Source organism: Anser anser (genome assembly GCF_964211835.1).
Source record: "Anser anser genome assembly, chromosome: 10".
NCBI lineage: Eukaryota > Metazoa > Chordata > Aves > Anseriformes > Anatidae > Anser > Anser anser.
This window is the reverse complement of record NC_139730.1, coordinates 12,200,341-12,213,540: the sequence shown is the minus strand read 5'-3', so window position 1 is coordinate 12,213,540 and position 13,200 is coordinate 12,200,341. Positions and strand designations below refer to the sequence as shown.

The 13,200-nt window shown below is 45.5% G+C and overlaps 1 protein-coding gene across 5 annotated transcripts in view; it reads right to left on the bottom strand.

Annotated features, from left to right (window-relative positions):
* Positions 1–379: 379 nt before the first annotated feature.
* Positions 380–13,200, bottom strand: part of BBS4 (Bardet-Biedl syndrome 4) — a 41,914-nt gene continuing 29,093 nt past the window's right edge. For all 5 annotated transcript variants that reach the window (XM_083850549.1, XM_083850550.1, XM_083850551.1 and 2 more), the window contains 7 exons: positions 12,370–12,438; positions 11,006–11,158; positions 10,696–10,867; positions 10,128–10,197; positions 5,960–6,101; positions 5,388–5,598; positions 380–4,409 (listed from right to left, as the gene is read on the bottom strand). In XM_083850549.1, coding sequence (XP_083706675.1) covers positions 4,258–4,409; positions 5,388–5,598; positions 5,960–6,101; positions 10,128–10,197; positions 10,696–10,867; positions 11,006–11,158; positions 12,370–12,438 — 969 coding nt within the window. In that variant the 3' untranslated portion in view covers positions 380–4,257. The remainder of the gene's footprint in view (positions 4,410–5,387; positions 5,599–5,959; positions 6,102–10,127; positions 10,198–10,695; positions 10,868–11,005; positions 11,159–12,369; positions 12,439–13,200) is intronic.

The following is a 13,200-nucleotide window of genomic DNA, read 5'->3' as shown; positions in this document are numbered from 1 at the left end:
GACTCTTGTGGTAGGATGTCGTTTCAGCACGGGGAACAAACACAGGTTGGAAATAGCATGCACAGCCATTCCCTCCTGTGCCAGAAGCTAGGAAAGGCATAGGTTCCAACGGCTCACTGTCGCTTTGAAAACTGAACTGGTATCAGCCTTTGCTGAGCTCATAGCAGCTGAAGAATACAAATACTGGCAGCTAAGGGTGAATAATCTCATTAAAATGCAAGTGGAGGAAACGACAACAACAAAATCCTGAAAACCTCACCTGTGAACGTCTCAGGAAAGCTGCTCCTTGTACAGTGCAGCCTGGTTAAAACTGGATTCAAATCTCACCTGCATCTTTCATAAAGAACCCCTGCAGAAAACACTGATTTTTTGTGTGCAGTTTAGTTTGAGAGAGTGGTACAGCTTTATTTGTAGCACAGCTGTTTTCTGTTACAGAAACCAGTCTTGACAGATGAAGTACTTGTAATATTATGTGCTTTCTTGTAGTGTATATAGGTGTGGAGCTTATTATTTTAATAAGGCTCATTTTTCTTCATTCAGCACTGAGGTTTTTCTGCCTCTGTAGAAAAGGCTTTGCCACTTCCCAACAGGGAAGTCTAAATTTTAGGTGTTTTTTGCAAGAACAGGACGTTAGAGTAGGACCCAAGCTCTTGCCATTATTGTCTGTCAGTGACCACAACTGGGCAAACGAGGCATGCAGGAACCCAGCGAGTACACGGTAACAGTGCATCAGCCAGCATCCAGTTGTCTCGGGGACCTCAGAACCAGAGTTGCTTGGTTTAATGCAAGTTGCTGGACGGATAGATAATTATTCCTGGCTGAAACAAGGTCTTGCTGCCCAGGCTTTTATTTTTCAACTGTCTTCTAGATTTGTTCCTGTCATGAAGTCAAGCTGCAGTCTACCTTGTAAGCAGTTTGATTTAACCTGGTTAATTATAACACTTTTTTTTCCTGAAAAGGGAAACAAAATGTCCTAAAGCAGGTGGTTTCTGCTTCCCTAGAAATTAAGCTCATTATTACTTTCCATCTTAAGTTTTCAATTACAGGGGAAAAAACAGAAAATTAGAATTATGGCTGATGCCAGAAGCAGGTTTTAGAACATAAGGTGTGATTTCCAAAATCCCTAAATGACTTTGTACAGTCCTGCTGAAAACTCCCTTGCTTAATTTCAGTTGAAAGAACAGTCCAGCCTCATTCTCATCATTAGATAGAATAAAAAACTTTCCATAAAGATACTGCAAATTTACGGCATGCAAATGCTGTCATCACAGTACCCAGGAGGAGGAGAGGAGACGGGACGAGGAACTGCAGTTTTATTTATTATCCAACTGTAATTGCGGATTTAAAAACACTTCCTTAGATGTGAAGCTCCCTTCTGCTTTGCTGAAATCTGGAAAGAACAAGGTGCTACCGTTTCTTTTCAAAGAAGTGGAGTTAATCATCTGCGTAGGCTTTTTACCAGAAGGTGTATTTTAACTACCTTGACAGCACCTCCGAATGCAGCACTCCCTCGGTAGTGACACATAACAATTACCCTAAAAAGCAGCCCAGCAGCCCAGAAGCTAACAGGTCGCACCAGTGGGACCGGGTGAGAAAAGAGCCTGCTCAGATTCTTGCTCGGCAGTTCTGGTTCCTACAGCACCTGTGGGCCAAGGGCTGTTGCACATAGCCAGTTGGTTTCATAATGCTGCAGTCCTGAAGTTAACTTACCCTTCGTACAACTGGCAGAAGGCAGGGGAAAGCAACTAGTGACATGAAAACAAGGGGATCGAGCAGCTGGAGGGAAAACCTTCTGCTATCAGCAGTGCTGGTGATGCTTGCCTGTAAGCACTCTGTTCAGGTCACTGCAACTCCCACAGCTTGCCAGCCTTCATGGTAAGACCAAATGATTACAACAAGCAATTGCCACAGGAAAAAAATGTCACGAACTAAAGTTCTGGGGGTGAGATAGAGAGTTCCCACACCCTGCCTACCCTTGCTCTGCAATCTTAACCCCTTCCTCACAGCTACAGTTATGCTGCAGTAACTTCCAGTGTAAAAAGTTTAATGTGAATAAAATCACTGCACTGTACCTGGTTTATGCTGCTTCTTGTCTGGTTTGTTTAAATTTGCCAGCACTCCACAACAGAAACTGTGATTTCTTCAGCTCCTAGCATGATGAAAACCTCACCACAGTGCTACCCCAGGGCTGCACCAATTCAAAACCAGCCCATAGAGGAGAGGTGGAAAAAACCACGTTTGAGATAAGCCAGCAGTTTTGGCAATCAAAAGAGAGAAAGTGAAGGGTTCCTACTCTTTTAGTGGCCCCTGGGGAGCAGGATAGCACTTCAGTTCCCAGCTGCACTCTAAAGATGCATTAACGTCACTCTGGATAATAGCAGCTAACCAGAAAGCACCACTGAAGGATGTTAATGCATCCAGAGCCTTCCTCAGGCTGCTGCTACAAGTTGCTACAGAGAAGTTTCCATTACTAACCTTGCCCTATTGGACTTGTTGATTACGGAGAGACAGAATGCAGTGGTGCAGAACAAAAAGCAGGAATGTATTTTAAAAAGCTCAGCAGCCCAACCAGCAAATAGGCTGATCCTGAAGCTTCAGCTGCTTTTGGCAAGTGCTAGACATTCTACTTAGAGAACTCGGATCAGAAGTCCCACAGCAACGTTAGCTCTGTGCACTTCTCTGCACACTGAGGGGAGAAAGAGGAAAAAACAGACATTCTTAACCCAGTTACTGGTTCTTTATGTAAAGCATGATGGTCCTGCCTTAATTCCCCAAACCAGTTGCTTTGAGGACCTGTATCAAGCTCTGGATAAATCCCAGGGGCAAAAAACTGACAGGAGCAGAGAAAGGAAGGCTAAGGTTTTTATCCTTGAACAGAAAAACATTTTCAAAGCATCTCAAGTATCACATGGGCATTAAAATTCCTTGCTCCGCTCACCAAAAGGCTGCTTTGCCTTCTGGAACCTAGCAGAAATGATTTCTCCTGAATGCTCCTGTAAGGAGGGCATAACTGAGTTATTCAGAGCACAGCTGCTGTCATACTGAAACAATTTAAATTTAGTGTTGAAGCTGACCATGGCAAGCCTTTTCAGAAAGGATCTTTCTTTCCTGCAAACCAATCTTTTCCCCCGTGCTGAGCAACACTAATTCTAAAGGAAGAACTCCAATCACATGAGCACAGAGCTTCACTGAGGCTCATTCACCCTGTTTCTCAGCAAACAATTAGGAATTTGGTTCTGGCAGACTTTTGTGCTGCTGCAGCTAGCCTGCTTCCAGAATAGCTGGCCCCTGAGCACCTACCTTGCTCTCACCCAGCTTTGCAGTTTTCTTTGGCTGTTGTTAGCTACCACATATGCTTTAAAATAGATTCTCTCCTGTTGGATTCAAGAAATACACAGAGTGATCTTGGCATCAGTGTGACCACAGTCCTAAAGGAGGTGGCTCAGCTGGCTGGCCGACTCACGTGCTGCCACCAGGCTGCACCGTTAACAGAACGATTGCCTCAAGACCAAACAGCTTGGCTTTGCCACGCAGCTGTCACCACTACAGAAAGGGTGTGCTCGTGTGCTCCATGGCCACGACATGGCCCTGCCAAGGAATGAGACCTCCCAGCTCAGCTCCCTCCCTGAGCAACCTCCTTGGCCCAGCCTTGAAAAAGCATTTAGGAAGTCTTGCCTTCGTGAAACTGGAGTGACGAGCACATCCCTGCCAGGATCCAAGTTGTGCCAGGCCCATGCCGGGCTCACAGCTCTGTAATCACCCTGGTGTTTTTCCTTCACCCCTTCTCTGAGTGCACTACCACTGACCTTACTACGGCTTGTGCAGGGCTTCCTCAGCTTACAAGTTCAGCCACCAGAAGGGGTTGAGCCTCTTTGGGTTCTCATTTTCCAGGATGCTAAGTCACTACTGCTGGCTTTTCTAAACTTACTGGATGCCTCAGCGCCCTTCTGGAGGACTTAGAGATGAACACTGAAGACATCCAACCCCATCGGGTCTCCATCCTCCGGTCTCTTGCAGTAAGGTGCGACCACGCTAACAGTAGCTACATGGGAACCACTTCTGACCGCTGCAACTACTCCTTGGGACAAGGCAGAGAGCACGTGCTAAAGTCATTAACCAAAAACAACTGCATTTAGACTAACTGACAGTGGGGTGAAGCCACCGTGGGTCGGGGGAGAGGGCAGGTCCCCTTCCCCACAGGTCAGCAGGCAGCGCTGGAGATGTCCCCACACCTGCCCATGCCAACCAGAGTCCGTTCTAGTCCGCTGCCTGCCGGCTCTTGCGCTTCTCTTTCCGTTGTTCCTCGGCCTCTGTTGGTGCTGTGGTCTCCTCAGAGCCCGGTTCTGAGCCCGGTTCTGGTTCCAGGGGCAGCGAGGGAGGCTTTGCAAGTGGAGCTGATGCGCCAGCACCTGGGGAGAGAAGACAGTTACAGAACAACTGTGTGTTTTGTCTGTTCTTTTGCCCCTCCAAAGAGGATGGAGATGCAAAACAATCACAGCTATTTTTTGTTCTCAGATTTCTTCTGTCTAGCATTAGCTTATCAGTAGCACTCAATTCTTTTGTGAGCTATCCAGCCAGAGACCTTATAGTACTTGGGGTTCTGCTGAAAGGCAGCTGAGGCACACTGTCTCATTCGGCCAGGCTGCTGTGAGAAGTCAGTAGGAACTTAGGAATTAAGTCATGCTTTGGAAGGGAAAATTGTCCCAATAAGGCTGGTTTATACTCAAACTGGAACCAAAACCACAGTGTAGTTTTCAGTTCAGTTTTAGCAATCTCAGGAAGAGTTTCCAGGCAGTTAACGTAGCTCCTTACAGAATAAAATCAGAACAGGATAATGCCACGCTGCAGTTGTATCTATACATACTTAGGCCAACAGCTAATGTTATGAACCAGCTCCTCTGACGTGGGTGATAAAGTCCTTCAGGTAAGCCCCAAACTCCTGCATGTTTTTGTTTTTCAGCCTCCAAATCTTCCATGCATGGAAAGTTTATTCCATGTGTGAGGAATGGAATGGGTCCTCAGGGGTGCCAAGGAAAGAGGCCTGGGTTACACAACCTCCTTCCTGTTCCAATCCACAGGAAACAGAACTTAACAGTGACAGAAAATCACCACAATCAGCAGTATCCTGAGTGCATTCCTCCTTGGGAGCCAAGGGGCAAGAGCAGGTCAGGCCACAGGCATTGGAGATGCCCCCACCAAGCCCCCAGCAAGAAGCAGCACATGCAGCTATCAGCCTAGGTCTTCTAAGGCTGAATATGTCTGAATGGAGCTCTGTAAGTGAGTAAATACCTTCCTAAACACACGTTGTAACTCCCTACCCAAAGGGACAGAGGCTTCTCTTCTCCCCTCCCACAGTTCCACTTTGCGGTGGTGCAAAGGAGGGGTACCTGGTGGAAGCTGCATGCTTCTTCCATACCCAGCAGCTGAGGACATGGCTTGACCCAGGGCCTGGTTAGAGCCCAAGGGCTGCTGAGTACTGGATGATTTCCCTGATGGAGCAGCTCGCTGCTTGGATTTAGACTCTTTAGCAGGCTTAGTCCAGAGCAGGCTCTCCCCAACCTGCAGGGCAGCTCCCATCTTCTGGGCAACCTCCACCATCTTCTCGAGAAACAAAAAGAGGAGACCCTTGTAAACAGGAATACTTTACACAACAATAAAGTCAACAAAGAAATAGAGCTGTGCAGAGCTGGCAACTGCCTTGGTGCTCGAGGGAAACATCTCCGCTAATTCATTCCCTTAATTAAGAGGAAATCTTGTCTTGCTGTGTATTGATTGAAGAACTGGGCTTCAAAGAGCAGAAAAGAAGTAAGCAGCTCTCAGCAGGCGACTGCTCTGCTCAGAAAATCTCATAAGCAGAATTTCTTCCTAATTATTGGACTCAAAAGTCAAATTTCCTCCTTGTTTGTTGTGAGTCTTAATGTGGCTATCTAGTTCCTGCTGACAACTCTTAGGCACCTACCTCAGGGTCAAAGTCAAGAGTGCTGCTCTCCTTCACTGCGTTGACCTTCTTCTCCATCTCCTGGTACTGGCAGAGGGCTCCCTTCTTGTCCCCCTGGTTATACAGCAGGACAGCATAGTTCAGGTTGACGAGGGGATTGCACCTGCGGAAAACACACGGGATGCATCGCACTTACCCGGACTCAGATCACGCTAAGACGTGCCCAAGCAGCAAAGCTTGACAAGCAGACAAGCCACAGGGTGCTCTGGCCCTGAAGTCACATCTGCTTACATCGCTTCTCCAGTGCCCAGTCTCAGTTGCTTTCAGGTGAGGGCTACAAAGATCTCCCTGAGCAGTGACCTCTGTTCTCAGGTAGGTGAGCTGGCTTTGTCAGCGTCCGCAAGATTGGTTCAAAGGAGGCAAGAGCTCTCCCTGAAATGTATGCTACATTTGGGGCCAGCCTCAGAACTACTTGGGCTGCCTGTGGGAGGGTGGAGGAGCGTAACGCAGCCATGCTGTGCTAGAGTTTGGTTTGATACCCAGCTGCAAAGACCTGCAGAACAGTTTTGCACTTTTCAGACCTACAAAGGCAGCGGCAGAAGCCTGGCTGAGAGCAGAAGCCAGCGCTGCGCTGTATTTACCTGTGCTACCACTTACACCTTTGGGAACAAGACAGAGTCCGGCCTGCTTGGCCAAACACTCAGAGCCCAGGGTCAGCAAAGCACTCCACAGTGACAGTGACAGCATGACGACTCTTGTGACTGCTTCACCCCCTTCAGGATCTTCTCTGCACCAGCCAACTCCTTGCACTTGGGGACCATCTCAGGACTGGTTTTAGTAAGTCCTAGACAAAGGTCCATGAGCAGCGAGCAGGCACCTCCATGTGAGAGCTGGTGCCTGGGGCAGATGAAGTGATGGGGGCTTTGTCACACGGTGAAAGCTGATCTCTACTCTGACTTATTTCAGGCTCTCATAGCGCTCCACATTTGTAGGAGAGCAGCTTGTCATGGGACAGGACAGTGGCACTGGCTCATACTGATCATACTTTACGAACTGACATGCTGCAGAACATGCTGTTTATGCTTCACGTTCCCTGCCTCTTCTCTCTCATTCACCCAGTAAAACCATACACAGCGTGTGTACGGTTACAGAGGAACAGCAGACAGTGCCTGCTAACGAGGGATTCAAAAGGAAGCCCAGCACTGCAGGTAACACTGCAATCCTGTGCAGTTCTGCCTCCCTTCCTGATGAAGAACAGCATAAGAACACAATTTTATATGGAATAGAATTGTTCCATGTGCTCTCATTTTCTACAGTACCCATTTTCTTCACCAGGATACATTAACCCAGAGCAGCAGCTTTTCCTCCAGCTTAGCCAGGAGTGTGAGCAAACTCAGCTGGAAGCGAGCTGCTTCCCTGGGTTCTGGGATTCAGTGAACCCCTCGGAGACCTCTTCCTTCTCTAGCTGCTTCACAAGCCAAGGTTTACACTCAGCAAAATGCTCTGACCGTTCTTCAGCAGTCTGAATCCCGCACTCAACTTGGTGAAGCAAAGCACATAGGTGTTATCTGACAAAGAAATGAACAGCAAGAGGGGCACCGCAGGAGCTCAGGCAGAGACTCGGCTCATCCTGGCTGCAGGCTGAGACCTGGAAAAGCAGAGGCTGCATTTGGCCAGACCGCGGCGTGTACATGTATCCCTGCACACGGGTCAGCCAGGGATGCTCTGGAGTTTGCTCAATAAATGTGAGCGAGGGACTGGTGCCCTCTCCTGGAGCGTGGCAGGGATAGCTGGAGCCATCCAAGGATTCCAGCACCCACACCCAGGGGGCCAAGACAGAGAGCTTCCTTTGTGAAAAGTGCAGAAGGAAAGGCTTCTGCTATCATTGTTCAACAAATAGAAAGTGTGGTCTGCAGGCCATGACTATCCATCCTCAGTAAGTTATATGACAGCGCTGCAAGGAAGAAGACTATTAGAAGAAATCCGATAGCATTCATCACCATTGGATTTCCTTTATCTGAGAAACTGGAACACTGATCCTGCAATAAAAATAATAATAAAAAAAAACCACCCTCCTCATCGTCTTTGCCAAAGCAAAGGATGTAATGCATGAGCAAATAAATATAAAAACCTGATTTCTTGGGGGGAAGAAAGCCAATAAAAACGGGGGGGGGGGGAACAAAACAAAACAAAACAACAAAAAAAAACAGACCCACACAACAAAACACCAAAACCAGAAATTGGACAGCTACTTTTAAAATTAATTGAACCCTATCATGCTAGTTGTCCTTCAAGAGCTGAGAAGCAATATAACGGTTAGAAAAATCAATAGCTAAATAACCAAAGAAAAAAAAAACACAGCTATGAGCTAAAACCAGTACTAAGATGAAGAAACATCTTTTTTGAAGATTTTGGCAGAACACTTTCCCTTCCAGACCCCAGCATGGTACCCAGACCAAATGTCACAGCGTGGCTATAAAAGTATTTATGGCAATGGCAACAGACACAGCTACCTTCATCCCAGCCAAACAGCTCATCATGTGCCAGCAAAGAAAGCCTGAGGGGACACGGATTCCGCCACAAAATAACTGTAGAGAATACAAGGCATGTCAGCTGAACGAGAAACAAAGATCAGAGCCTGACAGAGCCTGGATATTCCTCCCAGCAGTCAGTGGCAGTTTGTATTCATTTTTGCTTTGATGAGGTTTTATTTTCCTGGTAAAACTATAAAGCTGTAGGATGCTACTGGTGCCAGATATTTAGGCAAAGTTGTGGAGCTCGATTTCTATTCCCTCTCTTTGATCAAAGCACACAAACTCATGACTAAGCAGTCTGAATGAGCTTAATATCCCGTACTCCTTTGCTAGACATGGAGTTCTGATTAGGAAAGCCAGGCAAAGGAGCCGACTGGATCTTGGTTGGAGATTTTGGTAGAACAGCTGATGCGTAATTGCAAAACACACAGCAAGACGTGCAAATCTTTGACTATGGCTTGCACAGGTTCAGTTCCTGTGAGGAGGCTGCCCAGATGTCCTGACATTTGAGGCAGAAGTAGAAATATTTAAATCTTGCTTTGTAACTTTGTTGATGCAGAATTATGAACCTCAGTGCCAGATGTGTGCTGATGGCGCCGGGCTGACTGATTCAAGGGCTCTGTCATGCATGCAAGCCAGGCAATTCGCAGCAAAGTGCCGAGAGCATTTAAAGCACCTCTCTGCAAAAAGAACTGCACTAAGGTATTAAACACTATTCTTTTAAACTTGCTGCCTTTTTTAATGGGCTTGGGAACTTCTAGAATTCCCAGAATTAAGCCTGGCCTGTGTGCCTAGGTTAGAGGGGACAGGGACCAGTATTTTCTCCTGCCACCTTGTGGTGGCCACTGTGGAAAAGAGCCTGCCTTAAGACTCACTGTGCAGGCTGCTTTAAGTATGCAAATATTCACAGTAAACTGGGGAGAAGAATCGCCATCAAACCACCTACTAGTTAAAATGTGAAAAGTGAAAAATGAAAGGTAAAGAAAAGCAGACCTAGGCAGCCAGAACTATTCCTAAATTTGAGACAAATCTGTTTTTCCTGCCTGAAATGACGCAAATGACTATCTTTACCACTGAAAGGCTCACTTTAACATTTCTGAAAGCAAGTGCTCTGACTTTAAGAGCTAGATTGCAAACACCGACATTGCTAACAAAATGGTGGAGAAAGGGCTGCACCACTGTCCTTCATATGCTTTATATTAGCTTCTTGCCCACATCTTCCCAGCTAAAATCTTCCCTCTGACCAGTTCCGAACAGGCTTTAACCCAAGCCTCTCAATGCTCTCGCCAGTGCTTGAACTTCAGGTTATAAAATATTCTGGGATGGCTGGTTTCCTTCTATTGAATCTGCTCCATTGTGTGTAAATAAAGGAGGATTGGAATCCAAAGTCATCATCACTGACTCACTAAATAAACAGCAAAATAAAAATCAGCTCTGGTTTGTCTCAAACAAAATTTCTTTCATTTTTCAGAGCTGACCTGAATGGAAAAAAAGGGTTTTAAAACTGATTTGCATTGCCTCAGGAATAAAAATATTTCCCTAATGAAAACCATCTTAGGTCAGAGTAGTCAGAGCGACAAAGCATGTGAAGGAAACCAGGTGCAGGGAGGAAAAGCAGCATGATCAAAGAGCTAAAAGATGTGACAAAGACTTACTTGTCCAATGCCACAGCTTGCTCATAGGAACGTTTTGCATTCTCAATGTCTTCGAGGTTTGTCAGAGCAACTGTACCAAAGGAAAAGGTACACACACAAGATGATACTTCACAAGGACTTTACTTTTAGGATAATTCTGTCATTAAATCATGAAATAAATAGGTGCTAGCAGGGTTGTCTGGATTACTGCCCCCTGTGCAGGTGAGGATTAACTCTTCTAATGTCCCTTCTTATAACTACTCATCTCACCAAATCACAAAAATGTCCAGTGCTGGACATGCACACCCTCTAGCCAACTCAAACCCAAACTCTTAAAGGTAAAAAGTGTTTGGTTTTGTTTTGTTTTGTTTTCAAATGTGTAACCTGGATCTAACTGCAATTTAACCTTCCTGTTCACCACTGAGAGAGAACAGACTATTCAGGCTTTACACCCACCAGTGACCTGCTGGGGAACTTGGTATAGCCTTCGTCCAATGTTTTTTGCCTTCAGCCCAAACCTTCCCTCTCCAAAACGCTGCATCTCCTAAGCTGGATATATACCAGAGCTGCATAACGGCGTGTCGCATACCTGCGAGGAGCATGTACAGCTCTCCCATCTTGGGCTGGAAGTTGATGGCAGCACTGAGGAAGTGAAAAGCCGACGCATACTGCTGCATCGTCAGGTGGACTAAGCCCAAGTTGTACAGGATCTTCCAGTCAAAGGGAGCCAGGTAGTTTGCCCGCTTCAAGCAGCTGATAGCCTTCAAAAAGGAATAAGCGTGCTGTAACGCAGCCCACCCAAGCAGACCTCCTGTCTCTGCCACAACAGGACTCATGTTCTTATATAAAATTGAAAACATGAAAAAACATGAAAAAAAGTAAGGAAACGAGATACTTACTGCAACATATTTCTTCTTGCCGAAGAAGCACATCCCAATATTGTTCCACAGCGGGGGGCTTTCAGGCACGGTGCTGGCCACCACCCTGTATTTGGAGAGGGCAACATCAAAGTCTCCATGGGTCTGCATCAGGCTGCCAGCCGCCAAGGTGGCCTTTGAGAAAAGAGGAGAGCGACCAGCTGAGGAACTGCGTTTCCCCAAACATGATGAGAGAAAAAAGTTGTTAAGCTAAAGCCATCTCAAAAGCAACCATTTAACTTTTTCAGTTATTTTCTTCTAGGGGCTGCCAAAACCAACAGTGAGGGGCAGATGGAGACTCCAGAACCTCTCAGCATATAGTGAGGACAGGCTAAAGAGGGACTCGAGTGCACTTTTTCCTGCCCTATCTCAATCGTGGCAGTCTCTGAAATCCTGTAATGTGAAAAGTGCTTAGGGTATGTTCTGGGGTGACAGCATATCTTCTACAGCCTGTATCTCTGAGAAGATCTATGCACTACTAGTTTCTTTTTACCAACAAGTACTGATAGAAACAGTTCTGGTGTAAGTTATCTGGAGAGTAAAAAACACAAGCGAGACAAAGCAGCCTAGTTCATACCAACTAGTTGATACTGCAAATTAATGGAAATATGCATTGGGGGAAAAAAAGGCAAGTGGCTGCAACACATATATATTTAAACCACACTAAGCTAGTTAAGTAATTTATGATACTTCACAGTGACAAGTAAAATTTGTAAGTGTAAAGGTGTTTTCACAATAACATTTGGCTTGCATTCATGTATCAGTTGTCAACCATGCATTTCAATATTCTACTTTGCTAACATCGTACTAAAGGAGGCAGCGAGAAATGAAGTAACATGTCTAAAAAGGGAAGCAGTTCCACAGTCAGGAATGAAACCTAGATGCCAAGCTCAGCTTTCCGGACCGGAGCCAAGGAAAAGTCACACTTGTATGTAACAGCTGGAAACACAGAGGATTATTAGCAGATGGGAGAATAATGTAATGGGACATCACTTGTACCTGTGCTCCATGCATAGGAATCACAGCGACCCAGGCACAGGTCTTGGGATTTTTAAAGCCATGTCTGGAAGACGTTCATTGCAAAGCAAATTCAGTTTGTTAAACTAGGTGCAACTTCAGATTAAAAACCAAGGGATCCATTTAACACCACATACTCTGCCCAGTTCCCTTTCTCTGCTTCCACACACATCCAATTCCCTCTCCGGGGAAAGGTCCCACAAATGTATTTTGGAAAAAGTTTTCTGGAGCACAATCCTTTTTAGCCTCTCAACAATACAGACAGCAAAGCTTTGATACTGGAATTAGTTTCGAGAGGTCAGCTGGTTCATTTCCACTCCTCCTGATACCTTGTAGTTGCCTTGGTCGTAAGTAAGTGCCTTTCCAAGGTGTTCAAAAGCCTTCTGGTAATCCCCAAGCTGGGAAAAGAAGTAAGTAAGTATCAGAAAATCAGGAATAAGAAAGGAAAACATAGGCTTTATGAACACCTAAATTTCTGTTAAAAAAAGGACTCAGAAAAGTGATTTTTGCAGGGCTTCCAATTATTTACTTACACACACATTCTTGTTTGATAATTTACAAAACAAATCCTAAAAATGGATTTTGCTGAGCAGGATACACTGTTCCATCCCAATTTCCCTATCTCCAGAGCAAGGCAATGTTTATGAAGATCTACATCTTATTCTCAAGCATCTAAATAGATAGGGAAATGCTTAAGGAGCTTTCTGAATTAGCACTCAGTGCAAGTTTTCTAGCCCATCAATCCTGCCAGGATTGATACTGCTAGCTCTTCTTTGCCCGTTTGCTCCTTGGGTAGCTTACTTTTGGAATAATCCGATGGTCCTGCCCATACATTTCACAAATAAGTGATAAGCCTGCCTTTGTTATTTAAATCAATGATTTTCTTCTATGGTGCGTTAATGCTAATAATTTCACAGCTGCTTTTGTTGTAGATTAACTTGCTGGACTCCAGCTCCAGAAGTAAGGTAATGACAAGTCATGTTTTACTGTACTTGGAGGATTTATAACAGAATTAGGGCAGTTGCCAGACAGAATTCCTGCTCTGGCTCAGATCCAGGATCAACTTGCTGTTAGCAGCAAAAGTAAAAAAAGAAATGAGAGAAAAGCAAGCTCTGTCATGATAAATACGGTCCTTACAGAAACGCAAGCTAGTCATATGA